The sequence below is a fragment of the Eumetopias jubatus genome, unplaced genomic scaffold, assembly GCF_037043125.1.
Source record: "Eumetopias jubatus isolate StellerSeaLion01/CBP00866 unplaced genomic scaffold, mEumJub1_p1.0 scaffold_1, whole genome shotgun sequence".
In the NCBI taxonomy this organism is placed as follows: Eukaryota; Metazoa; Chordata; class Mammalia; order Carnivora; family Otariidae; genus Eumetopias; species Eumetopias jubatus.
This window is the reverse complement of record NW_028274807.1, coordinates 145,634,029-145,661,327: the sequence shown is the minus strand read 5'-3', so window position 1 is coordinate 145,661,327 and position 27,299 is coordinate 145,634,029. Positions and strand designations below refer to the sequence as shown.

Genomic DNA, 27,299 nt, shown 5'->3' with positions numbered 1-27,299 from the left:
CTCTTCTTTCCTGTTATTTTTCTACCTTTGTTGGTATTTATCTGTCAGTGTTGTTGCCAAGCGTATTCTCACATTAGTGGTATGAACTAGCCGTCCAGTACCATTCCTTACAATTCTGTTTTGCACATCACGTACGTAGTCTTAAAGGTTCCCAGAATATATCTTTCAGCCTGAACCCTTGGTAGAACATATAGCACCTAACACAACTGGTCAGGTGTTCAGTAAACACCTTACTGGGAATAAAAGCAGATGGAAACTAGAAAGATTTCTTTAAATAGGCAGAAAAAAGCTCAGGCTAAAAAGGGCAAGATTTGGGTGACTGACAAAGTTATCTAGAACTGAGGTAATGCTTAAAAAATTATCTCAAAAATTGCATTCAAAACCGCTAGCTGTGAATGCCTGACTGTAAGCCTTGCTACAGGTAATCCCCTATTTTAGTTTCATTGTGTTCCAAGAGACTGTGTCTTAAGTAGATTGCTATTTGGTGAAATTCCAAATTCCTGTTTGCAGTCCTTACAGATTTGCACAAATCAGTGAAGCCTTATTCTTAATTAGGTAATTCGGGTGAGTAGAGGGGCTAAGAAGGGTAGATCTCTGTATTCAGGTTGGGTACCCAATATGATGGGGAAAAGGGAAGAGTTATGTCCCTAAATTAAGCTCCAAGAAGGGATCCTCATAGGTAATGTAGTTAATATGAAGACCCTGACATTTTCATCACAAAACTACAGTGACACTAGTACTTTGGAAGTGACCCAAACAGACAACGCAGACAGTGCGAACTAGTACAGCTGCTGCTCTTTGTCCCCCTGCTGTTACCTAGCTGTTGTCACCACCTGAAAAACTTGGTGTTTTTTTTAGAAGTCGGATTCTGGGAGTAGAAGAAGGAGACTGTGAAAAGCAGGAATAAACCGAGGGTATCTAGCTTCTGCCCCAAGACAGTCATCTTTCCCAGAGAGCCTGAAAGTTTTCACTTAACTGTTACATGCAAACTGCAGTTCTTTTATGCTGAAGTACATAAGATCAGTTTGGGCAAATAAGTGTCTCCTTTTAAAGAATGCTATCATTTCTGGGAAGGTTTGTTTTTATACATGACCTGAACTTATGCAGCAAGACTGCTTTCTTTAATTGCTCAATGAGAGAGCCACTCTGGGAGTTGTGTTTGGGGCAAGGGAAAGTCAGTGATGTTAGAACCTGGGAAGACAGCTGAGTATATTGGAAAGAGCACTGGATGAGGACTCAGAAGACCAGGCTCTGGTTCTGGCTCTGCTCATTTCTATATAGGTGGCCTCTGATAAGTCACATTACTAATAGCCAACTGTGTTTGAAACCTGGTAATAATCTTGGCTATGATAATATTAGTATATGTATGTGAGTGTGTGTGTGTGTGTGTGTGTGTGTGTGTGTGTGTTTTAAAGTTGGCTCCAGGGGCGCCTGGGTGGCTCAGTTGGTTAAGCGACTGCCTTCGGCTCAGGTCATGATCCTGGAGTCCCGGGATCGAGTCCCACATCGGGCTCCCTGCTCAGTGGGGAGTCTGCTTCTCCCTCTGACCCTCTTCCCTCTCGTGCTCTCTATCTCTCATTCTCTCTCTCAAATAAATAAATAAAATCTTTAAAATAAATAAATAAATAAAATAAAAGTTGGCTCCATGCCCAGTGTGGAGCCCAACTTGGGGCTTGAACTCACAACCCTGAGATCAAGACCAGAGCTGAGATTGAGAGTCAGACACAACCGACTGGGCCACCCAGGTGCCCCAGTACCATATATTTTTAGGGTGTCTTAGTCCACACAATATTACGATGTAGGATTTATATCTGTTTTACAGATGAGGAGACTCTCAGGGGGACTGATTGATCCAAGATCATATAGCTAGTAATTGTAAAAGCCAGGGCTCTAGCCTAGGTTTTCTTTCTTATCCATTATACCACGGCTGTTGTGCAAAACCTAGGGCTAGTATTGTGAAGTTCCTTGAAGAGCAGGTCAGATTTGAGGCGAGTGCTGAGTATCAGGGTAGCATTAGGATATTTGTTGGCTGGGGAGTGGAGCATCTAAGATAGGAAAGAGGTTGGTTATGGTGGTAGGGAATTTTTAAACAAAAAAGTATTTCTGAAATGTATCTTCCATTATTGTATACAGGAAGGGATTAAAAACTTTTACTTCTTCCTACCTTCCTAGAATTTTAGCTAATACTATTAGTTATTTGCTTAATTACATCAGAATTATGGATCAGGTAGACTTTCTTGGCTATCCTCAGGACTTAATCACCACTTATAACATTGTTTCTGTTAGAAAATGTTTTCCATAGTCCAAACCACCAATTTAAAAATGGTTTTTTAAACATGTAAGATTTAAGATGGAGATTGCCAATGTTTATGAATGACACATTAGGGGAAGAAAGGAGTATTACAATCAGTAAAGCTAATTTGCAAGTTCTAAACTATGTGACCTGAACTCTTGCTGCATCTGTTTGGCACATTGTAAGCTGAAAAGGGCTTCATTGTTTTTTCTGTCAGTAAAAATAGTACATGCTCATTATAAAAATTCTAGTAATATTTAAAAAGTTAAACCTGCCTTAAAATCCTACCATGCAGAGATAATCACAACTAACCTTTTCTGAACATTTTATCTTAATTCTGTATACTGGTTCTACACAATTTTTAAAAAAATAGTATACGCTACATACTATTCTGGTCCTGCCTTTTTCTGTTAAACAGCATGTTCTCAACTTTTTTCTGTTTTAATAAATTGAGCTTTATGTAATCACTTCTAGTGGTTAGTTTACCATCATATGAAAATATCTGTATTGTTAGAATATATGAAGGCGATGGTTGCTAAACATAAAGGCTAAATAATGGGGACTTAAATTTAAGACAAATTTCCTCTTACATGGCTCCCAGCAGATCCAGGCTGATGATGTCAGGGACCCAGGCTTTGTCTTGTTAATAACTCTGTCATAGGGTGGATGGGTGGGTGAAGCTCTTAACAGAATGATTCAAATTGGATAAATACAGATGAAATGATGGAATTGGAAGAAACATTTTGCAACCCTCAGTATGATTGGTTCGGGAAAGGATCATCAGTGGCCAAACCATTAGGTTAAAAGTTGTTATAGAACATGATATGCTTAATGTAAAAGTGGGGGGAAGTACTTTTATAACAGAGATCTGGCTGATATTTCAGCATTACCAGTAATGTGTCAGACTGACCTGTGCTTCCTGATGGGATGCAAAAAAAGGGGGGGGGGATGGAGATGGGGACTGTTTTAGATTAAAAGAGAACAAGGCATGACAACCAAATGAGTACATAATCTGTGGTTAGATTCTTGGATTTTAAAAAAAGAGGTATAGGGGAGCCCTGGTGGCAAAGTCAGTTAAGCCTCTGACTCTTGGTTTCAGCTGAGGTCATGACCTCAGGGTGGTGAGATTGCGCCCCATGTTAGGCTCCGAGCTTAGCAGGGAGTCTGCTTGGGATTCTCTCTGTTCCTCTCCCTTTGGCCATATCCCCATGTGTGCTCTCTCTCGTCTCTAAAAGAATAAAAAAGGTATAAAGGGCAGGTGGAGCCAATTGGGTAAATTTGAATATGGACTGTGTATTAGACTGTGGTGTTAATCACTATTAACAGGGTGTGATAATGGTATTGGGGCTAGGTAGGGGATTATCTTTGTTCTTTAGGAGTATTTACTGAAGTAATTGGGGTGAAGTGTAACAGCGTCTTTAATTTTCAGTTTGTACTGGGGGCGAGGGGCATTGCATGTTCATTCAGAACCTTCAGGATTATTTTGTTAAATTCCTCTAGAAATCTCACTACTTTTGGGGGGTTGCAATTAAATGACTATAGGTCACTTTAGGGAAAGTTGGACACATTTACAATTTTGAGTTTTCCTGTCTAAGAACAAGGTATGCCTCTCTTTTTATTCAGGTTGCCTTTATGCCTGTCAAAGGTTTGTAATTTTTATAAGCCCTGCACTGTTATGGCTAAGTAGTTAGAATTTTTTTTATTGGCGTTGTGAATGTGATTTTAACTGTTAACTTTTTTTTTTACTAGTTCTTGTTGATCATAAGGTAAATATTAACAATTTTAATGTCTCCGTTAATATTTGTTTGTTTTTCAGGTTATTTAGATTTACAGTTATGTCTTTCAGATAATGATAAACTTACTCTTTGATACATATACTTCTCAAATGGTTCTCTCGTCTACTGCATTGCCTAGAATTTCTAGAACAGCATCAGACAGTAGTGATGCTAACAAGCACTTTTAACTTGTTCCTTACTTTAATGACATTAGTGCTGTACTAATGTTCCACCATTAAACATAATGCTGGCTATTGATTTGAAGGATGTCTGAGAATTTTTGTGTTTATGTTAAGGGATGAATGTTAATTTCATCAAATGGTCTTTTGCTTTTTGTCTTAGGATATTTATAGAGTTCTTCCTTCTCCAATAAATTAGTAGATTTCCTAATATTTATTTTTTTAAGATTTTATTCGTTTTAAGACAGCGCGCACGCACACACCTGCTTACAGGGGAAGGAGCCCAAGAGTCGGATGCTTAACCAACTGAGCCACCCAGGCGCCCCGGATTTCCTAATATTTAATAGTATCTTTTAAAAAATGAGATTGATATATAGGGTTGTTTTTTTTTAAGATTTTATTTATTTACTTGAGAGAGAGAGAGAGCAGAAGTGGGCAGAGGGGGAGAGGGAGAAACAGACTCCCTGCTGAGCAGGGAGCCCAACATAGGGCTCCATCCCAGGACCCTGGGATCGTAACTTGAGCCGACAGCAGATGCTGAACCGACTGAGCCACCTAGGCGCCCCAGTATATAGGGTTTTAAAGTTTTATATCATCTTTCTTAGGCTTTGGTATCAATTTAATTTGCTTCATAAAATTTGTTAAAGCTTTTCATCTTTTGCTGTACTGTGAAACAGTTGAGATGACATTGTACTTCAGTATGAAGAGTTAACACCGCTGTTTTGGATGGATACTTAACAGCATTTTAGTTTCTTTCTTGGCTCTGTTTTTTAGTCTCTGTCAGCATGGAGTTGTAATCCATACTTTCTTATAATTCTTTTTCCGATATATTTTTTTAAATGTTTTTTTAATTTATTTATTCATCAGAGTCAGAGAGAGAGGCAGAGGCAGAGGGAGAAGCAGGCTCCCGGACTCGATCCCAGGACCCTGGGATCATGACCTGAGCCGAAGCAGACGCTTAACCATCTGAGCCACCCAAGCGCCCTTTCCTATATTTTGGTATTCCTTTTTATTTTTCCTCCAAAAGAGCCAGCTTCAGAATTTATTTATCAAGTCTAATATTTTTGTTTTCTAATTTATTAATTAGAATTAATATTTTGTTTTCTAATTTATTAATTTCTGCTTGTACTTTCATTAAAAGCTTTTTTTAAATATTTTTCTTAGGTTTGCTTACTGCTTTTTTTAATCTTCATTTGAGTGATTAATATATCTAATCATTAATGAAAATGTTTAGAGCTGTATGCATTGATTGGGACAAAGAAGTGGTATTCAGAACCTTTTGCCTTTTGAGACTGGTAGCTCTAAGATCTGCCCTCACTCTGACATCCTGGTTCCTATAGTTCTTTGATTCTCTGATTTCTGCCCATATCCTTGTCAACTAACTATAGAGCCAATAAATTCTCTTTTGAGTTTTTGCTGGTACTATCTGCAGGATACCTTAGCTGGGTGTTGATTGACCTGTCATGAAAAAATCTCTATGTGCCAAAAAATTATAGAGCTGTTTGGTCTTATCTTAAATCTTATTTGTGTTTTCTTGCTATTTGCTTTTCTTTGTTTTATATCTTTTTACTGTGGGTTGCTCCGCCACAATAATTTGAAAGATGTTTAATGTATTTTTAGTTCTGCAGGTGAATTACATGTTTAAGTATTCCTAAACCATATTTCCCTTACCTGTTGACTCCCACTGTGAAATAATCAGGAAATGGACTTTTTCTAACCAACTCCACCCCCTCTTGTTGGTTTTAATGTACTGTGATATGTATCTTCATGATATATTCATTAAGTGTGTAAAGCAGAGTATAGTACAGTGTGGTTTTTTTTAACCAAGAAACCGCTTATTTTTATTTATCTTAAAATTGAGATGTAATTGACATACAACATCTTATATATCAGGTATGCAGCGTAATGATTCAGTATATGTGTTTATATTGCAAAATGATCACCACAGGAAGTCTTGTTTACCATACAGTTAAATTTTTTTTCCTTATGTGATATCTTCATTTTTTTCTTGTAATAACTTTTAAGATCTACTCTCTTAGCAAACTTATGCTATCTTTTTAAAATAAGAAAAATAAGAATATATCAATATTTGCCTGTGTGTACGAAAAGACTGGAAGCATACACATGAAATTAATGAAAGTGTTGACAGACCTGTTGACAGAAGTGGGAATAAGACTTCTCACTCTTTACTTTTTTCTACTGTTGGATTTTTGGATCATGAAAACATTGCCTATTCAAAAGAAAAACATTTTTAGAAGCTTCTTTAAAAATAACAAAAAAGAGGGGCGCCTGGGTGGCTCAGTCGTTAAGCGTCTGCCTTCGGCTCAGGTCATGATCCCAGTGGATTCGAGCCCCGCATTGGGCTCCCTGCTCAGCCAGGAGCCTGCTTCTCCCTCTCCTGCTCCCCTTGCTTGTGTTCCCTCTCTAGCGGTCTCTCTCTCTCTCTGTCAAAGAAATAAATAAATAAATCTTAAAATAAATAAAAAAGAATTTACCAATACATACTTTGTTTCCCAATAGCTGTAACATTATATTTTGTAACCATAATTACTATAGTTATTTAGGTTTAATTCTGTGTTGTAATGGATTTAGTGTTCAATGCCATTCTTTTCCCAGTAGCCTTTCTCATTAGTTCTTTGAGTCATATCTCAGGCTTATATTTCAAATAAGATTTTTTTTAAAGATCTTATTTATTTGAGAGAGTGCAGAACGAGAGAGAGAGAGAGAGAGAGCATGAGCGGGGAGAGAGAGAAGGAGGGTCCTCACTGAGCAGGGCTCGATCCCAGGACACTGGGATCATGACCTGAGCCGAAGGCAGACATTTAACCGGCTGAGCCACTCAGGTGCCCTTCAAATAGATTTTTCAGGATAAAATCTAATTAATGTATTTCCTTTGCTATATATAGAATTCTTTGTTCACAGCATATTAGTCCCTTTAAGATGGTAGACAGTGTTCTGTTGTCTTCAGTTTCTAATGTAAAGTGTCAAAAGTCAGCCTAATTTCTTTTTCCCTGTAGGTGACATGATTTTATTGCCTGGATGCTAGAAGGATTCTTTTCCTTTATACCTCTGAAAATAGCTTTTATGAAGCTATGTCTTGATCTTACACCACTTGTAATCACTTTTCCTGGTCTGTAATGAATACTTTTTATCTGTATATCTAGGTATCCCTTCATCTATGTTTTGTTAATCCCTGTCTCTGAGTAATTTGGTTTTAAGTGTTCTTATTTTTGTTCAAGTATTTATTGTGTACTTACTACATACCAGACGCTGTACAAATCAGTGGGGATAGAGTGGTGAGTACAACAGATACGGTCCCTGCCCTGTCCCTCTGCTCTCACACCACGTCAGTCAGCCTAGGGGTGGATATAAGGGTATTTTGTTCATACCACTGATGACTCATCACATTGTTTAAGAATTTGTATCTGTCGTTCCCAGCGAAGCTGTGAGCTCCCCAAAATAAGCACTGTGTCTTATGTACTATTGGACAACCTGACATGGGGAGGATCTCAGTTAAATGGGTAAATGGCCTGATTTTGTTGAAATGGTGAACCCATTCCTTAATTTCCTCTTAGATTTTGCTCTCTGCCTACCCACTATGATCTGTTCATAGCTTTGTTCTTAATCCTCATCCCTTACTTGTAATTGTATATGTGCTATTCTTTGCCCTGTGTAGTATAACATTTCCTAAATTTTTTTCCAACCAGTGCTCACTTTTCCAGCTACTGTATCTTTTATGTCCACGATATATGTCTCTTTTTTCACTACGGTATGTGTAATTGCAGTGCAGCTGTTTCTAAGAACAAGAAACAATAATATTATTGAAAGGTCATGTTCGATTTTATCCAGATTCTGGGTACTTGCTAATTTTATTCCTGCCACCTAGTGGCCAAATCAGGATTACAACATGACAATAGGTGTGTCTTGGCTTTTCCTGGTTGTAGCCAGTGTTTAAAAATGTGTTGATATTACCTGAGTAATCTCAGTATTGTTCCCCTGTCTTGGCTTTTTTAAGGATCTGCATGTTGGTATGTTGGGATTAAAGTCAGAAGCCATTCCCGCTCTGTCATTTTTGTCCTTAATCATATATTTTTTTGCCCTGAAAACACCATACTGATGCTTATACAAACTAATGCTTAACATAAACCAATTTAAGATTTTAGTTTTACAGTTATAGAGCAGTGTATTTATTGGCACAGTGGTAGTTCCTTGGAAGAAATCTTAGTATATATAAAAGATAATATTATTGACAATAATGACTGATTAACAAAGATTACTAAACCCTACTCAAGTATAAGTAGTGTTAACAATATTCCTGAGATCTTATTCATTCGTTCATTCATTCAAAAGCAGCATCAGTTTCTGAAGAGGCATCAACAGAGCATGTTAACTTATTACAGGAGACAGTAAACTTCGGGCATTTACAGTTGGGAAATGGGGTTGCTATCATAGTCATTTTTTTCATCAGTTTGGGAGCCAGAGAATCTTCTCTTCTGCAAATTTATTCTGTCTTTTCCTTAAGTAACTGTAGTTTACATTTTTCTTTTCAATGTTTTGTAATCACAGTTAATGCCTCCTGTCACTTGAAAATAAGTAAACTACTGAACCACATGGACTTGTTTTTTTCTTTAAAGACTATACATCAGAATATTTTCAAAACAGTACCTGTTTTCTATAAAATAGCACCTATGGGGCGCCTGGGTGGCTCAGATGATTAAGCGTCTGCCTTCGGCTCAGGTCATGATCCCAGGGTCCTGGGATCGAGTCCCACGTCGGGCTCCCTGCTCAGTGGGGAGCCTGCTTCTCCCTCTGCCTCTCTCTCTGTCTCTCATGAATAAATAAATAAAATCTTTAAAAAAAAAATAAAATAGCACCTATGTGCACTCTCTCTCAAATAAAATAAATAATACCTTTAAAATTCTAATTTCCTATCTCTTTCTTCATTCCTTTAGCTATAAAGATCAGCTAGAACATTTTGAAATTGCTTTAAAATTTGGCTCCATTGAAGCTGTAGACAGAATGACTCATATGATGCCATTATTCCACTTTTTATCCCTTAAGGATGTCTGTTATGTAGTAGCTTTGTAGCTTTTTGTCCTCAGAGGAACTGACTGACATGGCCAAGAATAAATTCGGTTCTTAGTGATAGAGGATAAATCAAATCAGTTTGTGTCTGTGCTGAAAATGACTTGTATTTGGTCCACAGTTAATTTTGATTTATTTGTAATTCCCTTTGAGTAAATAAAAGTGTTCATTCATGATGGAAAAGATTCTGTAGAATAAAGGGAAAGGGGACTCAGGAAAGTGATTGTAAATCAATATCATTGTAAATCAGAATATCATCTTTTACTTTATTGAGACCTTTTGTGAGGTCTGCAAAATCAAAACTGCTTTTGTAATAATACAGTTTGTCTGTTGTGCTCATTCACAAGTCGAGTTTTCCAGAGATTACACGATATGTAATGATGTCACCACTCTGACAGCTGATAGAATGTGTGCTCTATATTCTTGTGTTTTAAAAATTTCTGAGTTTTAATTTATAATACAGTAAATAGCAATAGATATAACCCACGTTGTAAAAGCTCAGTGATTTTTTAAGATTTGGAACGAGTCCTGAGAACAAAAAGTTCGTGAAGCCCTTTTCTGTGGCATAGTTAAATCAAATTTGTAGGCTTGCCCCTTATCATTTCCTGTGTATTGTATATTTTTTGTCTGTTTTGTGTGTTTTTGCTATAATTTTTTAGGAACCATAAACTGTTCTCTTTATGCTCTCTCAGGGAATAGAATGTGAGTTTTTGTTGTGGGTGGCACATTCAGGAGGTTGGCTCTAAATAGTTCTTGCGTAAAGAAAGCTAGCTACAGAGAACAGAAGAACTTTCTTCTAACAGTACGGGCCACGATGACTGTCTTGTGATATGATGTGCTCTCATCACTGCAGGGCCTCAAGCATAGATTAGACAACTATTATTGAGAATATTTTAAAGCAAATTAATAGTGTTCCGGTAGGTAACTGTACTAAAAGGGATCTAATAATGTAAAGCCCCTTTACAAGACACTTAAAATCCTACAGTTTTAGGGCTGAAACCACTTAGGCTGCCTGTGAATTCTAACACTAACGAATAGAGTGGAATTATTGTTAGTTGGTACTGCTCAGTTAAATTTTTTCCTGTTAAGTTTTTTGAAAAATTGAATTACAAAAATGGACCTTTCAATTTGTTAATTCTCTTTATTTCTCTCACATAAAATATGGCATATTTAATCATCTTGCTTACCTTTTTTTTTTAATGTGTTTTATTTCAGTTGGTCGCATTATGTTTCAGCTCTTCTCAGACATATGTCCAAAAACATGCAAGAACTTCCTTTGCCTATGCTCAGGTAAATGAATTATTAAATTATTTCCAATGAGAAGTCATGGCTTATAGTTTATCTTGCTTAACAGATGTTTTCTGTAAAAAGTGACTGGCTGTAAAACGAGTTTAGCACATTAAAAAAATAATATTTTCACTGATAGGAAATCAGGGAAACATTTCTTGAAGGGTAGAAAGGACAAAGAAATGGTCTCAAAAGTAAAAAAGAAAGTACTACTGTGTGTAATAAAGTCATCTCTAAACGTTGTAGTTCATAAATTCTAAATTTCAGTGTTTTAAACAAATTTAGCATTCCAGATTCACAAGAAATTTAGGATTAGAAGATAGACAAAACAGTGTGGTTGTTCTTTGTTATCTTTAATTGAATTAATATTTTTTAAAAGTAGAAAAAAAATAAAAACATCTATAATGTTATTTTAAAATAACAGATACACTTAAATACATATACAATCTTTGCACCAATTCCTTGATTGCCCTCTTTTACTGGAGTGATAACCATTTCTAATCCTTTTCTCCTGTTGCATGTAGAGTCTATGCCACACAATTTAACATTTATATGCTGCTTGATATTTATTTTAGTTTGTGTGTTGTTGCCTCATTGCCCTATGTTTTGTATCTCTTACAGTGCCAACACACAGGAGGGACTTCGCAAAGGACTAATTGGATGGTTCTTTCCACGGAAAGATGTTTGTAGCTAAATTTCACTTTTTTTTTTTTTTCCAGGAGAGAAAGGCCTTGGGAAAACAACTGGGAAGAAGTTATGTTACAAAGGTTCTACATTCCATCGTGTGGTTAAAAACTTTATGATTCAGGGTGGGGACTTCAGCGAAGGTAGAGCTAAAAGTTGCACTTTTGATAACTCCATCAGTCAGTTTCTTGAGTTACCTCATTATACCATTATAAATATTATGTCACAGTATGTTATAAATATTAAATGGTCAGTGAGTAGATGTGTAGAGCAAGAATGTATTTTGTTTTTATGTACTTTTAATAATAACATAAATAGTTGGTGAATTCCCTTACAATGAATGCCAACTACTTTTGGATTATTTTTATTCTTCCTGAATTTTGTTGGTGTGATTACTTTTTGAAATAAATGGGTTATGGAGATAATTTTTAATAGTATTTTAGTAATTTATATGTATTAATATATTTTTAATTTCCATTATAATTTAATGTAACTCATTATTTGCAGGTAATGGAAAAGGCGGAGAATCAATTTATGGTGGATATTTTAAAGGTAAGGCTTAATATTTTATGGTCCTTTGTTTCAGTTCTGATATTAAAGCAAATTTGATCATGTACTTTTTAATGAGGAGAGGTGTACTTATAGTTCACTTTTTGCATGAAACTAATGCTGCATGAAAATACTTTATTTGCATGAACTTGGGGATAAAATATATTGTAATAATGTAACTTTTAATTGACAAGATTAATTAAGGCTAACTTTATGGTTAAACATGACTTTCAGCATGGAGGTTAGGCAACTATATACATGAAAACTCCTATCTTCCTGCCTAAAACTGTCAACATATTCTTTTGTTTATAGAGAATGTGGTCTTTTGCAAAATGAAAAGGTAAGAGAACGAAGCTCAGTAACACAAACTCCAATTCTGTTCCCTTGCACCCTTCCTAATAAATTTATGGACAGCCTGGGTTAGGTTGTGGCTGAATTTCTTATATTGCTTGAAGAATTGGAAAATTCTGTATACTATTTCATACATGCATCTCTATCTCTTTTCTTTTCCCAATGGGTTATTCTACATCAGGGAAAAAAATCTAGTTATGTTTTTTTCCCCCTAAACCAGCAATTTCTTTGAATAAAAGTTGGTATTTCCTACTTCCTCAGAGGTTTGTATGTTTTCTTTTGTATACTAGAACTATATGATTGTGTTTTATTCCTACAGTAGTAGTATTTGCATAAGTCTAACTATTGCACTTGCCCCAAAAAGCCTTAGAAAAGTCAGTTGCAGAGATTTATAATGGGATCCAATCTTACTAGATTTAAATGCCATGATAGCTTCAGTGTTATAATAGTCTTCTATATTTCTTTTGGGGGAAAATGGATTACTACTCTTTTTCAGAAGCCTGTTCCCAAGGTAATAATTTTTTAAAGTTTTCTATGTTTCTGTTTGTTCTAAAGAAAAGATTTGTTTGTATGAATGTTACAAGGGAAATTTAGTTTTGAAGATATTTCTGCTGGAATTAAAATAATCTGAGTGATCTTTATAACAGTTTTTCCTTTGAACCAGTAGGAAGCAGATCATTAGCTGGTTCTATCAGCTTGTAGCAATTTGAAACTAATGTTGTAGGCCACTTTAATGTGGTTGTTCCAGTGGTGGCAGATACTTGTGTATCTTAAAATTATATTTTGTCCTTTAAGTTTTTGTTTTTATGGGACTTGCCTCCTTAGATAATTTTTGATCCTATCTATTCGGAGTCTATATACATTATTTAACTTATGTACATCCTTACAACTAAAATTGTAACTTTCTGTTTTTTGCTCTCATAGTCTAGCTTCAATACAGTTGAATAATTTTACCATATAGAAATTAAGCACATAAGATTATTAAACTTCTCCCATATATAGTGCATTAAGCAAGATAATTGGAAAGTTGAAGAAAATGAGCTTTACCATAGAGATTTTTCTAAAATCTCTTTACTGGTTTTCCCTGAAAGTTAATAATGTAGTTTACATATCATTTAGCCAAAGTATGTTACTACTAAAAGTGACTATTCTAAGGCTGTTTGTATAAAGCATTAAATATATGTTCTTTTCCCCAAGGCTTTAAGTAGTATTTTTGATCTTTTTATGCTTTTGTTATTTGATTAGTTAAAAAAATTTTTTTCTAAATATTCAGACAAGTATCTATACTGACCAGAAGAGGAATTTCATCCTTTGCTTTCTATTTATTACTGTGAACATTACACTTTAAAAGTGGCTTATAATTAGAGACTGACGAATTTGTGTTTTCTTCAAACAGATGAAAACTTTATTCTCAAACATGACAGAGCGTTCCTTTTGTCAATGGCAAATCGAGGGAAACATACCAATGGTTCCCAGTTTTTCATGTGAGTAGGCATAATTCAGAGATGAGCTTTTCTTAAACAGAGAAGCGCTGTTCATGAGAAAGATGGTATAGTTAAACCAAGTTTAAATGCTCAAGTTCTGCCAAATTGGACTTTGTTACTAATTTCTAACGTTACAGAAACTGGTAAGCTCTAACAACCGCCTCAGCGTTCAGCATATATCCTCCATTTGAAGAATGGTACTTAAAAGATGTAACTTGAAGATGTACGTTATTTTCAAAGTATGTTGTCGTCTTAGGAAAGGAAATTGGCTTTGACTTAACAAATTTGGGGGCTCAGTTTACCGAAACTAGATTGGAACATAAACTATTGATCAGCATTTAAAAATTGTTCATAGACTAGGACTAATGTGCCCTTGGCCTGGAGAACAGTTGTTTTGAATAAACCATTGTGTGGTTGCTTTTTCCCTTATTGTTGCTCTTTGAGCTAATTTGAGAGAGGTACCATTATTTTCTGATACTGTACAGAGATGAGTGACTTTGCTATTGCATCAGCATTGTAAAAAACTTAAATCTCTTGAGATCTCTATGCATAATTGAATTAAACCAATATTGCTGTCATTTCCACCAAAATTTATCAGATTGGCACTCAGGAAACTTCAGAATGCTAAATTTGCTTTTTAAAAAAACAAAACACCTTTTCATGTACGTACAGGCACAACCAAAACCTTACTTGGCATATTTTTAGTTATATTCTTATCTAAAGCTACTCTAAAACCTATTTATATTATAATCCCAGGATTTAAAATAGGAAAGATAATTGGCTAGCATGAAGTTTAATGCTTTTGATTAGAAGTAAATCTCTACAGTTGTACTATATATGTTGGAGAAATATTTTATTCATGGTTTGCCAGAAAAAGTTCTTGTCATCTTTCTGAATGGACGAGTATGAATGGCGCTTCCCTGTCTTTAAAGGAGTAAATTATTCATGTAAAATAAATCTCACATTTTAAATTTGTCTGCAAAATAGATTTCCAACGTGATCTGATAAAGTTCAGATAAGGGGCATTCTGTTCCTAAGAATGTCCTAAAAATGGAAAGCTGATGGAAGATGACAGTGCTTGGAGCGTGCAGGAAAAAAGGAAGACCGAAATTTGTTCCTAGATCATGTTTTGATCCCCTAGAACAGTAGTTATTAATACTTCTCTACTAGGGTATTTTTCTTTCTTTAACCTTCTTAAGGGCCAAAAAAAAGTAGTGGGAAATATCTTGAAAAACTTCCTTTATAGTAATTTAATATAAAGCTATTTACTCTTTGATTGAGGTTTCCCATTTCCATTTTTAAGCTTATCTGAACTGTGAACATGATAAACTAATGAAATTCATTGGTCAAGAAGCTACCATCTGAGGGCTCTAAAGTTTCTTTTAGATTTCCTTTTTTTATATCAGTACATTAAAATTTATCAGGTAGCAGCAGCTTCTTCCCATTGTTACATACCATTTAGCTTGTTTAATCGAACGTGAAGAGTAAAAACCGGTGTGCAGGTACATACATTAATTAACATCCAGTATATGACAAGGTTCTCCCTTCAAAAAATTGGTTTTCTGTGTTATTTAGTACTTGCTTAAGTCTTTTGTAGGAATGCTTAGTATCAAAATTATGGCCATTGCTGTTTCTACATAGTTTAATTTTACATTGGACTGCTATTTTTGGCAAGGAATGCCAAATGAAAATTGTAACATCCGTGAATTAGGATTAAAAGTTTTAAGCTTGTCTTCATAATTAACTGTAGATGGCACTAAAATCACTCTGAACTTACGTTGAAAGAAAATTTTCTACTTTTAGTTTGAAATTTGCTTCTAGAAATAACTTTGCAGTTAAAAGTAGTCTTGGAAGTAATTTAGTGTTTTTGTACATACAAAAAAAATTCTTATCTTTTTTTAAGAAATTTTTGTGGCATGTGCTGTTTTGTGCTGGCTGAAAGTACCGGTTCCCCATGGTTGAAGGATAAAATAAAACTAACATTCACCTTTCTAAACAAAACACTTTCTGTTATAGAAAGGGGAAATGGAGATGGTGGCCCATAAAAAGAAAAATCTTTGAAAATCTTTGTCTTGCAAGCCCAAATCCTTTTGGAGTTGGAAGTAGTGTAAAAGTATAATGTACTGTCTTCAAGTTGTGTCTGTGATCCCAGCTAAACTCTAAAAGCTGCGGCTGGCTGCAAGGGCGGGCAGTGGCAGAGTCCTCTGTGGGCTGCCCCAGGGTGGTGAGGGTGGTGAGGGTGGTGCTGAGCTTCTCCCTCTCACCACAGCTCTTCCTGGGGCGCCTCAAACAGCTCTTCTGCATTCCAGACAGGAAAGGGTAGTGTGAGAATGGGTGGGAAAACGCCAAGAACTGCCTTGATAGGTCCAGTTTTACAGGCTTAACAAGGACTTTTACTACATCCTTGCACAATTATATTTGTAGTTCATATTGTAATTCTACTACTTTGTCATTCCTAAGGAGTAAATTTGGTGCTATTACTGTATTTGCAAAATATTTCTCGAGGACTCCTGTGCTTTGTGCAGTAACTATTGTCTTCATTACTGAAGCATTTAAAACCTCCCCTTCCTAAGGCATACATAATTTTTATTAAACATAATTGTGCACATATTGCTTTCTTTGGATGTAACAATCATGTATATGACAAAAACCAGATTTTCTTCTATAAAGCCATTCGTAATTTTTGCAGTAACTGCTTATATCTCCTGCTGTATCAGTCATAATGATTTTGCTTTGGGGGGCCTACTATTTCTTTTTGAAATAGTACTGCTCAAGAAACATGGAGGAAGTGATACTGTCCCCATGATTCACTGAGGAAATAATGGTTTGTTCATGTTGAAGTATTTTTGAAGGACTTCAAAGACCTGGAACCAAAATAGTAACCAAGTTAACTCAGTATTTAGTCATTTTTGTTCTTTTTATTATTTATTTGTTGAAGCCAAACACTAGGAAGAAACCATAATAAGAGCAATAGAATTATAAAGTCTTAGAGTGGAAAAGGATTTCAAGATCATCTCGTCCAACCTTTTCCTTGTATAAGTAATGCAAAGATAAAATGACACACAGAAACATTTTTCATTTCCTTTGGCTTCTAGTAATAACGGTCTGTTAATTCTCTAATTTTCATTGTTTTTCTATACATTCATCAACAAGATAAAGAAGGTATTACATGAAGTAGTCATTAAAAAGATTAGGTGGTTTATAGCTTTGTATTAAATAACTATATCTTGGGTTAGAGCTACTATTCTAGCTATCAGGAGACCTTGGTTCTAGTTTTATTGGCTATTTACCTTGAGTTAGTCTGTCTTTCCTTTTTGGCTTATGAAGTATCTGTCCCATTCTCAAAGATAAAGTAAACATTTTGGCATGAAAATGTGGACATAAAAGGAAGAAAGTGTTTTGTAGGTTGATCCTCAGTTTCTGAATATGTGGAATGATTTGTGTGTAAACATTGTCTTGCCTAAAGGAAAATAGTTGTAATTGCCTAATTTACATCAGTCTGAAAGGTGCTGCAAAGAAGCTTCAGGCTCATTTGCCTAAATTAGGCAGCAGTCTTCATCAGCTGCGAACAGAACGTTGACGTGGTGGTACACTTGTCTCCCTTCACTTGGTCTGTGCCACCTTACGTACAGCCATGGAGTAGAAAGACCTGCAGAGCTTTGGAGAACAGTCTCTGTCGTTGGCCACTGTCAGTGGTCATGATAATTATAAAAATTTAAGAAAACAAGATAATGTGGAAAAGTCAAACTTTAAACAGAAAGTGTTAACGCGTATAAATAGGACTGTGGGAGGAAAATATAAAGTAGTTCCAGGATATGTCCTAACCAAACTTAGAAATGGCTGATCACCTAGTGGGAGAGAAGTGCTGATCGTTTCAGAGCAGAGCAAGGGGAGGTGAAGACCGGTTTGGTGTTAAGGGGTTTATAAAGCTGTGCTGCGATTTGGGGTAGCAAAGGTAAATTTGGGCAGAAATGGTTTTCCCTCCACATATTCATGAATTTGTATGAGAAGAAATGCTAGTAAGTGTCAGTAATCTGGGAGGTTCTAGTTTTTCCTCCTTTTTGGGGGTAGTATCTTTATGTGTACATTGCAGGATTTTTCATCAACAAAGATGTTGGTGAAACTTAAGCATAAACCAAGTTCTCTGAGTATCAACTGCCATCTGTAACATCCAGTCTTAATATCACTTAGTGTTATGTGACATATGTATTAGCAACCTGGAAGGAATTTTGTATCTAGTAGTGTTTGATGTGTATTATGTTAACATTAGTGCTGAATTTTTGAAAGCTCTCTATTTGGTGACTTTTGGAACACATAGGGAGAGCTCTATAACATGGCCCTTACACAAGCTGTGTCTCTCACTATCATTTGGTGCCTCTTCCATGATGGTGCGGTAGTTTCAGGGGTTTAAGGAAAAAATTGCATGTTCAAGGCTACAGTAGACAGAAATAGGTTATCTTTATGTTCATACTACTTTACACCTGGAGTCACTTTTTTTTTTTACAACATTCATTGAAAACAGCACATTATTTGAAACATCATATTCTTCTTTTTCCTTTAAATATTTTTTATTGGTATGTTAATCACCATACATTACATCATTAGTTTTTGATGTAGTGTTCCATGATTCATTGTAACATCATATTTTTGACAGTAATTCATGTATCAGTGCCTTTATAAGAAATTAAAGCTTGTTTTTAAATATTTCAAGATTTAATAGTCTGAAACCTTTATAAAGAATTTTGTCCACTATATATAATACGGATTTTGGTCTGAGTATACTAGATATGTTTAAAGTTTAATAGATTTAAAGTTGGTTAGACTGTGTATTTTTTGAAAAAAATTTTTTTACAATGGGGGAAAATCAAAGATTAAGTAGGAAAAGCAAGTATCATGGCCAAAATTTGATAGCATACTTTTATACTTTCATCTCTCTTGCCTTTTTATCCTTTGAGGAGATCCTAAAAATTCTAGTTATGCTGCTTTATTGTTTTATTATTATTATTATTTTCGGGGACTTAACAACCACAGAAGTGTTGAACAGAAACTATGGTCCTAATTTTGCTCACTTACTCCTAATAGTGGTCTGTTGTGTGTGATGAAAAAAAGATTTCAAATGTAGACACATGAAAGATTTTTAACTACTTGAAGTGAATTACTAAAAAAAGAAGAGAAAGTTCCCTGAAATTTTGTTTTGAATTCTCTTAACTCAGTCCTTTTCATTGACATTTTTGCTTTTCACTGGTAGTAACTGCTCCTAGGCATTCAGATTTTTATATTCATGTATGTACTCAGGATACATTACTCTTTTTTTGAGAAAGATGTTGGTTGACTTAGCTAGTTTGTAGGATTTGCAAAGCAAAATACACTGTTTGGTTAATCACACTCTAGTGTTAGAATATTAAGGCTCTGAGCAGATTCCCACCTTCACCACAGTGTTTTTCTTAAGCAGTTTGTCTCTACATACATATTCTATGTGAAAGAAAATTTAGAGCCCTCCATTTTAAAAAAGCTTTCTTGCTTTGCATAAAACTTGAAAATATTTAATTTCAAAGTTATATTGATATTAAAACATAGATTCAGTCTTGTCTTAAAAGTGTATTACAATTTATTTCTTGCCATTTTTGTGTAAAATTTACAGAAAGAGTGTTACACCGTGCGCTCCAAAGGTAATGTCTCATTACTCTAAGGCTCTCTTTTTCTTTCTTTGCCTTTATCTCTTTAATCCTATTGTTATGTGCATTGAACCATTGTAAGAAAAACTTTCTGCTTGATTTATAGCAGCAATACATGTAAAACAAGTGTGTTTTATTGTTCGCGGTTAATCCTGGGAAGTACATTTCCCCACCATGTTTCCACACCTCTTCTGGGGGAGGGTGGGGAAAAGGGTGTATTGTATATAATGGTTTAGATTTCATTTCAGTGCAGAACTGTTAATTGCTGTATAAGACCAAAAGCTTCTTTGATAATGGTATAATAATGTAGATTGTTTTTTGGAGTAACAGTGACACTTTTCAATGTCTAGGATTTACAAAGTTTAAATGAATCCTTATGCATATATTTTTAAATTACGTTCAGGGGGTGGAGGAAACTGGAAAATCAGTGTCTTAAGTGACAGGAGAAAATGGAAATGTGAAAATATTGAAAGCTTTTATAAATTGAAATGTTCTTTGTGGTTCTTTCTCCTTTAGGTATGTTTTCATAAGCATGTATAAACTTAAATATTTATGGTAGTCTCTGGCCGTGAGGTCTGAATTTATTGAGTGTCACCACTGCATGGGTCTTTTCCACTATATAGTTTTGAAAGATCAGTACATTTAAGAGTTGGTGGGATGAGATCTCTTTGGTTGAGTAGGATTGAATAGCTGGGACCAAGTGTATCGTTTCTGCCTGCCCGTTTGGCAGTGTCCTCTGTTTATCCATGTCTGCTGTTGGCCTAGTGCCAGTATGCCTGCTTTACACTGTTATTTCTACTCCTGGAATGTAGGCTAAGAACCCCGAGGGGCTTCTTTGTTAAGGTACTTTCAGTATTCTTAATATGTAGTCTAACCCGATTTAAGTATACATTTGTATTTCTGCCTCCTGAATTGAGGATGCAAGTGATGGACTTAATTATTCACACCGTGTAGGCACAGCAAGCCAGCTGAAATTTGCCCCTGCAATAATTGTTCTTATCTTCATTTGTTTTCTTCACTATTGCAGTAAAGGACCAAGTTTTTTTGTCTTCAGTTGTCATTTGAATTCAAAACAAAACTGGAATCTGTCATAAACGTAGTGATTCCATCCTGAAATTGAGTCTCAAGGGGTATGTTGCTATCTCACGGCAGTTAGCTAGAGTGTTCTCATCTCTCACCATTTGCTCCAGAGTTTTGCCATCAGGTGGTTTTTACAGGACTCCTATTAGCCAATGTGGCAAACTGAATTGGGTTCTGTGTGTTTTAGAAAAATCTGTAGGCTTTTCCCCGAAAGATGTGAGAGTTGTGAAAGAAAGGATCAAGGAAGGAGGAGGAATATACCTAATCAATAAACCACTCCTTGTTTTCACTGCTACGTATTTGAAATCGATCCCTTAACATTGTAGGACATTTTTATCTTTACAAATTTTACCTCTTACATCTTTCATACAATGGAATCACTGTCTAGCATATGTACTCATATCTTCCTATCATAAGCGTGTTTTGGTAAAGTTTTATATATATGGGAAGCACATTTCCGTCTTTAAGTTATTATCCAAAGTAGTTTCCGGATGCTAGTTTAATTATTTAAGCGTTAGTTCCTCACCTGCTTGCCAGATTTTGTCTTTTTTTTCTTTCTTCTGTTTTTACTCATTTTTACTATTATATTGGCTTGAATTACAACTTCTCAGTCTTCTAAGGAGAATTTGAGACTTTGTGGTTTTAAAACTCAGGATTGCTTTAAATTCTGGAACTTCTTAAATTGACAATTTTTAAAATTAAATTCTGTAGTGCTTTTACAGAACTGAATATTCTTAATGTAAGTATAAATGCTACCATTCCTTGTAGAATAATGATTTTTAACATTGTTGTGAAGGTTAAAATTGTGTTTTGTTGAATCTTGTATCTTAGAATTGCCTTAAAAGGAATATAAAAATTGATACGGGAGCTCCTAGCACAGTTGACTGCTTTAAGCATGGCCTGATAGCCAGTGTTCTTTCTCAAATTCTTCTGTTTCTCATTCTTACAAACTAAGATTTTTGTGGTACATCCTTCTGAGTCTAGTTATCTGCTTTTGAATTTTCACTGCAATTCACATATTGTAAAGATTTGTGACAATGCTAAGGGAAACCACCAGTTTGGGTTCAAAATGTCTTAACCAAATATACCCCATAGACTTCCCAAGAGTGACTATTGGCCAGTTTGTGACTGTAGAAGAAGCAGGTTGGGCATTTTCTGGGCCATAGAAATGTAAAGTGTCTATAATGTTATCCATCATTACTTACCATGTCAGAAGTGTTGACAAAGGGAAGGTTTGCTCCCTATTGCATTTTTAGGGTTGCTGTGAGCAGCAGAGCTTCACCTTAGGTGGGAGGGGCAGGAAGTTCTGGAAACAGGACTCCTAAGGCCTACCTCCATCTGCCTGCCTAAAAGATCCAGACTGACTCAGTATGAGAAATAACAAATAGCAGAACTCATTTAAGTGTAGAGGCCAAGTATTGATCACACTTTTCTTTCCTTAGGGCAAATGATAGTACTTTTTATTCTCTTTAATTATCTTGATAAATTTTGAGTTTGTTTTTGCTTTTGTTGTTTTGGATTCGAGAGTAACTTTAATTTTAAGGTATTTTTATGCTATTTCAAAGTTGTTTCATACATATGTATAGGGATAGTCTTCATATAGGAGAAATAAATACAACTTTGTAATTCGTTATTATCTTGAGCGATTTTTTTTTTAACCAGTAAAATGGCTACTGTTGCTGTTGGTAAGGTTTTTAAGTGTAGATGTATACCACATTTAACTTGTTCCCTATCTTTTTATCTTTACCTCTTTGTTCTCTACATGCTGTGCTCTAAACCCTTCTGCTCTGTTCACCTGAACACCTGGTTTTTGCCATCTTTGTGTTGATGTTTCTTACACAGTACCACAAAACCTGCTCCACACCTGGATGGGTAAGAGTGACATTTTATTACCTTGGGGGGGTGGTTTGGGTGGCCAGTCCAATACAGGTTGGACCATGGGTGACTCAAGGGGGTGCTCTTGATCTCTGGGTTAATCTCTCAAAGCCAGGCCCCTCCTTAAGGATCACAGGTTAGTCAGTCTTGAGACCTCATAACTGTCATGTCACTGAATGGGGTCTTTATCTGGGCCTATGGATACACCTCCCAGTCGTGCTCTCTTGAGTGACTCTGTAACAATAGTTTCCGAGTATTAAGGGCAATCTGACTGTTTTCAGACTCTTTACCTTAAAAAAAATATATTGTTTTAGGCAGAAAACTGAGGCTCAATTTGAGTAATTGTTGTTGTTTGTTCCTTTTACGAAGCAGATTTCAAGTTCCAATTCCCTTCTAGTTGTTTCATTCATCAAACACTTTGCTTTTCTATTAAGGTCTGTAGACATGTCATGTATAACAGTTGTGATTACTGCTTATGGCTTAATAGGGATCAAACCAGTTCCTTCTCGAATTTGTATTGTGACAGGGTTCATGTCGTCTTTGGATTAGTTATTTCTGGTTTTGAAGTAATCGAACAGATTGAAAATCTGAAAACGGATGCCGCAAGTAGACCTTATGCAGATGTGCGAGTTATTGATTGTGGGGTGCTTGCCACAAAATCAACAAAAGATGGTAAGGGTTTTTGGGGAGTGGAGGGAGCTAGGATATATGTAAAACACATTGACGACTATAACTTAAACATACTTACTGGATTTTAGTAGTGGAGGAAACTATACAAGTTGTATGGCAGTAGCCCCGATGCTTCTGTATCATACTTTCTATCCAAGTCATGTACAAATCTTATCAAATCTCCCTTCTTTTTACTTCCCCCTGCTCTCAGCCTTGTCCAGACCTGGACGACTGCAGTAGCCTCATACCTATCCTGTTTACCTCTGTCCTTCTCTATAATCTTTTCTCAGCGTAAATTCCTGACTGGTCTCCTTGCTTGTACTCTTGATCCTCTGTAATCTGTCCTTAACAGCAACCAGAGTGATGTTCTCCAAGGGCTCCCTTAGTCAGCCAAAGCTAAAGTCTTTACGTGGTCTGTAAGGCATTCTGCTCTCTGCGGTTTCTCTCACCTCTTCCCCCTCATTCATTGTCCTCCCAGCCACGTTGACCTTGACTCAGACACGCCAAGCACGCAGGGACCTTTGTGCTGGCTGTCCCCACTGTCTGCAGCACTCTTCACCCAAGTATCTGCATGACCCCTTACCTCACTTCCTTCAGGTCTCTGTTCAGATGTAATTTTCAGTTACCGCCTGACTCTCCGTATTCCCTTTATCCTGCTTTTTTTGTGTTTCTGTCCTAGCACTTAACCATTTGTCATATTATGCAGTTACTTATTTTCTTACCTGATCCAACTAGAATATAGGCCTTATGAGGGCAAGGGCTTTGTTACCTTACAGTCTCAGCAGCACGTTGTATTATTAACATGAAGAAAAGTTTATTTAAATTCTGTCTTTAGTTTTCCGTTCATAAAGCATGTTTTATGATACTAGGCAGTCACATGTTTTACTCTGAACAGTAGGCACTGAAATCCAGTATTAATATTCTTGTTAATATTTCTTAAAAGTTTTTGAGAAAAAAAGGAAGAAACCAACTCATTCAGAAGACTCGGATTCCTCTTCCAATTCCTCTTCCTCTTCAGAATCTTCTTCAGAAAGTGAAATTGAACATGAGAGAAGCAGAAGAAGGAAACATAAGAGGCGGCTAAAAGTTAAACATTCTAAAAAGAGACGAAAGGAAGCAAGCAGTTCAGAAGAGCCAAGGAATAAACATATAATGAGCCCAAAAGGGTGAGTGTGAAACACCAAGGGGAATCTTAAGCTAAAAAAAACCACACACACCCTGATGGGGAAAGCATGTGCAGTTGTGTAAACTTAGCTTTATAATCTGTTGTTGAAAAAAGATAATATTTTTTGGACTTTAATTTGAAATTTGACTATTCTAGGAGTAGCACAGACATTTCATAGCAAAGATTTATGTGTTTGCAGGTGAAAAAAAAATCCTTGAAACTTAAATTAAGTTTTAGGATCATTTGACATTTTCATAGCAGAATTTAGTACTGTGGTATTTAGTACTGTGTTCATGCTTTATATGTTCTTTAATATCTGAAATGCAAACATTGCACATTTTAATTGGTGGCATGCTTTGTTCTCTCTAAGTCACTCTGAGAGGAGTGATACCAATGAAAAAACGTCAGTTGATTCAAATGCTAAAAGAGAAAAGCCTGTGGTCCGCCCAGAGGAGATTCCTCCAGTTCCTGAGAACCGATTTTTACTGAGAAGAGATATGCCTCTTGTCACCGTGGAACCTGAACCGTAAGTAGGGTGATTAACCCTGTTGTTTTCATTTCTGTGAATGATAATTCCATCAGCTCTTTGCGGTTCCACACTCATTTATTGAGCATGAACTGTAGTCAGAGCGCTTTGAACGATACTGTGTGAGATGCCAGGTTAATGAATGACACGTACCCTACCTTTCGGAATTCACATTCTACTAGTAGGAAAGGGGGTTGGGCACATAGGCCAGGGGAGAAGTTCTTACTGGAGCTCTGGAAAGATTTCATTACTAATTTTTTTTTTTTTCTTGGCTTTTCATTAGAGGTGAGATTTGGTTGCCACAACAGAGGGTCAGTTGAACTGTTTGGATTCAACTGAATGATAAAAACGTGTTCCAATTTGAATAGTGTAAAATTAATTGCATGGTGATTGGAGTACAATTTAGCATCATAAGTATGTGACTCTTGCTAATAACTTGCTCAGTGATAACTTCTCTGCATTGGGAAAGATAATGTGTGGCTTTAGATTTGGCCTCAAAAAATACTATGTAGTATATTTTGTGTTACCTCAAGTTTAGAACTATTAAATGTTGTTTGAACAAAAATACCATAATGTGGCGAATCATTGATAAGTTCCTTACGAAGAGTTCTGTTGAAGGCTGAGAAATGATGCACATGCCCTGTTTACAGTCAGGTTTCTACATAAGGTGGGCCTTATTTAGTTCATTAAACATTTTTAAAGCCTGATATTGTCTCATTTTAAAAAAGCTGTTATAAAATGGGATGTATCTTTGAATTAAAAGCTTAACATGTTGATGTTTTCATTTCAAAATCTGGCTTGTTAAATTTTAGTGGGACTCCTCTTTCTTAAAATATAAGACACCGAGTTCATTGATCAAATCTGTTTGACTTTCAAAAGGCAGGAAACTTGAAAGGTCAGTTTCTCTGTCATATGACAGGTGTTGTCCATGGGCCAAATTTGGTCTAGTGCCTATTTCTGTATAGCCTGTGAGGTTAAAAAAAGGTTTTTGCATGATAAAATGTTTGTAGAAAAAATAAAAAGAGAGTAGTATTTTGTGACGTGTGGAAATTAAATGAAACTCGAATTTCAGTGTGCGTAAAGTTTTACTGGGACCCAGCTGCATCCACTCGTTCACTGTACGAAGATACAGAAGGGCTGTCCTGTGCTACAGCAGCCGACTTGCGTCGTCGCGGCGGTTTGTATGGGGTGCTCTGTTGCTTCACACTGCTGCTTGGTGCACTCGGCATCGCAGCGATGCCCTTGCAGCTCTCCGGGATTGCAGGCACTGACATACCACCCCTGTATGCGAGAAGGTATTTTTAAAGATAAAATATCTACGAGCTCATTACAGATCAGCATTGCCGGATGAACAGCATTATCTATTTTGATGGGAAATACTGTGAATCCTAATTAAGTGAAATGTTTTTATTTTTTGTTTATTTTTTTATTTGACAGAGAGAGACAACAGCAAGAGAGGGAACACAAGCAGGGGGAGTGGGAGAGGGAGAAGCAGGCTTATTCACGCCTCCAAAAGAACTCTGTTCCTCTCGTTAGTAGATCTTTATTACAAAGAAATGATACTCAGTTGTCATGTTTCAAATTTTACTGATAAAACATTAGTGAAAATTTGTTTTCTTTCTTGTTATCTGAGTACCTGAGTAATAGCCTTAATTTTCTTCTTGGCCTACAAATCCTAAAATACTAACTTTCGATCCTTTTCAGAAAAAGTTTGCTGACCTCTGTTATCTGGTGTTGTTAAAGCAGTGATTGCATTTGTGACTGAAAAGTGCTGATAATTTTGTTTGGTCATCACTCTTCTTTGGTCACATAACATCTTTGGAAGTTATTTTCTGCAGAATTACTTTAAATTATAATTGGCTGGTAGTTGTGTCATACAAAGATAGCACAATTGATCTATTTTATCAGGATCTTTGAGATTTTGATCAGTTGTTTGGGAGCTATAATTGTGCTTCAGGAACTCAACATATGCAAGGATAAGAAGCAGGGGCTGTCAGCCATAGTGAACCTGCCACCTTACTGATTTATCAGCAGTTAAACTCCTGTCATTAGTAATTTGCTTAGCGGAATCTGGGTACCACACTTGGCTCTAGTTTATTTGTTCTCGACCTTAGTGGTACTTTAGAATAATTTGCAGGCTTTTGAAAATACCGGCTTCTGGGCCATACAGCAATTCAAATCAGAATGTTCTGGGGAGAAGGTGGAGGATGGTAGCATTGGACCAGTACCTAAAAGGTTCCCAGGTAAACATTAATTTTTGGTGAACACGTGTAGGCAAGTTCAGTCCTTTTTCTTCATGAGGAAAATGGGGTTAACAGATGCCTACCAAGAGTAGCTACTTATCTCACTGTGAGAATTAAGTAATGTCATGAAATTACTGAAAAAACTATATGTATACTTTGTAGTTAAGATTTTTCTATAGAAGAATTGTATTTTTTTTTTTTTTTGTATGTTTACCTGGACCCCGATTTCCTGGAGCCTTAGAAAACCCTGTCTATTGGCTTTAAGAGTCAAGTTGCATTTCTTCCTGTGACTTAGGACAAGATTTGTAACCTCTTAATCTTAAAATTCTCTATCTTTAAAATGAAGATGCTAATAGTACCTACCTCATAGTGTTACGAG

At 36.0% G+C, this 27,299-nt stretch overlaps 1 protein-coding gene across 4 annotated transcripts in view; it reads left to right on the top strand.

The window, feature by feature from the left end:
* NKTR (natural killer cell triggering receptor) overlaps nt 1–27,299 on the top strand; it is a 53,511-nt gene that overhangs the window by 11,083 nt on the left and 15,129 nt on the right. For 3 of the 4 annotated variants that reach the window (XM_028106995.2, XM_028106994.2, XM_088026521.1), the window contains exons 3-10: nt 10,548–10,622; nt 11,339–11,446; nt 11,811–11,855; nt 13,600–13,687; nt 22,285–22,314; nt 22,844–22,989; nt 23,930–24,152; nt 24,522–24,677. In XM_028106995.2, coding sequence (XP_027962796.1) covers nt 10,548–10,622; nt 11,339–11,446; nt 11,811–11,855; nt 13,600–13,687; nt 22,285–22,314; nt 22,844–22,989; nt 23,930–24,152; nt 24,522–24,677 — 871 coding nt within the window. Of the gene's footprint in view, nt 1–10,547; nt 10,623–11,338; nt 11,447–11,810; nt 11,856–12,164; nt 12,193–13,599; nt 13,688–22,284; nt 22,315–22,843; nt 22,990–23,929; nt 24,153–24,521; nt 24,678–27,299 lie in introns of those variants that run through there. The other variant, XM_028106997.2, reaches the window with a different exon arrangement.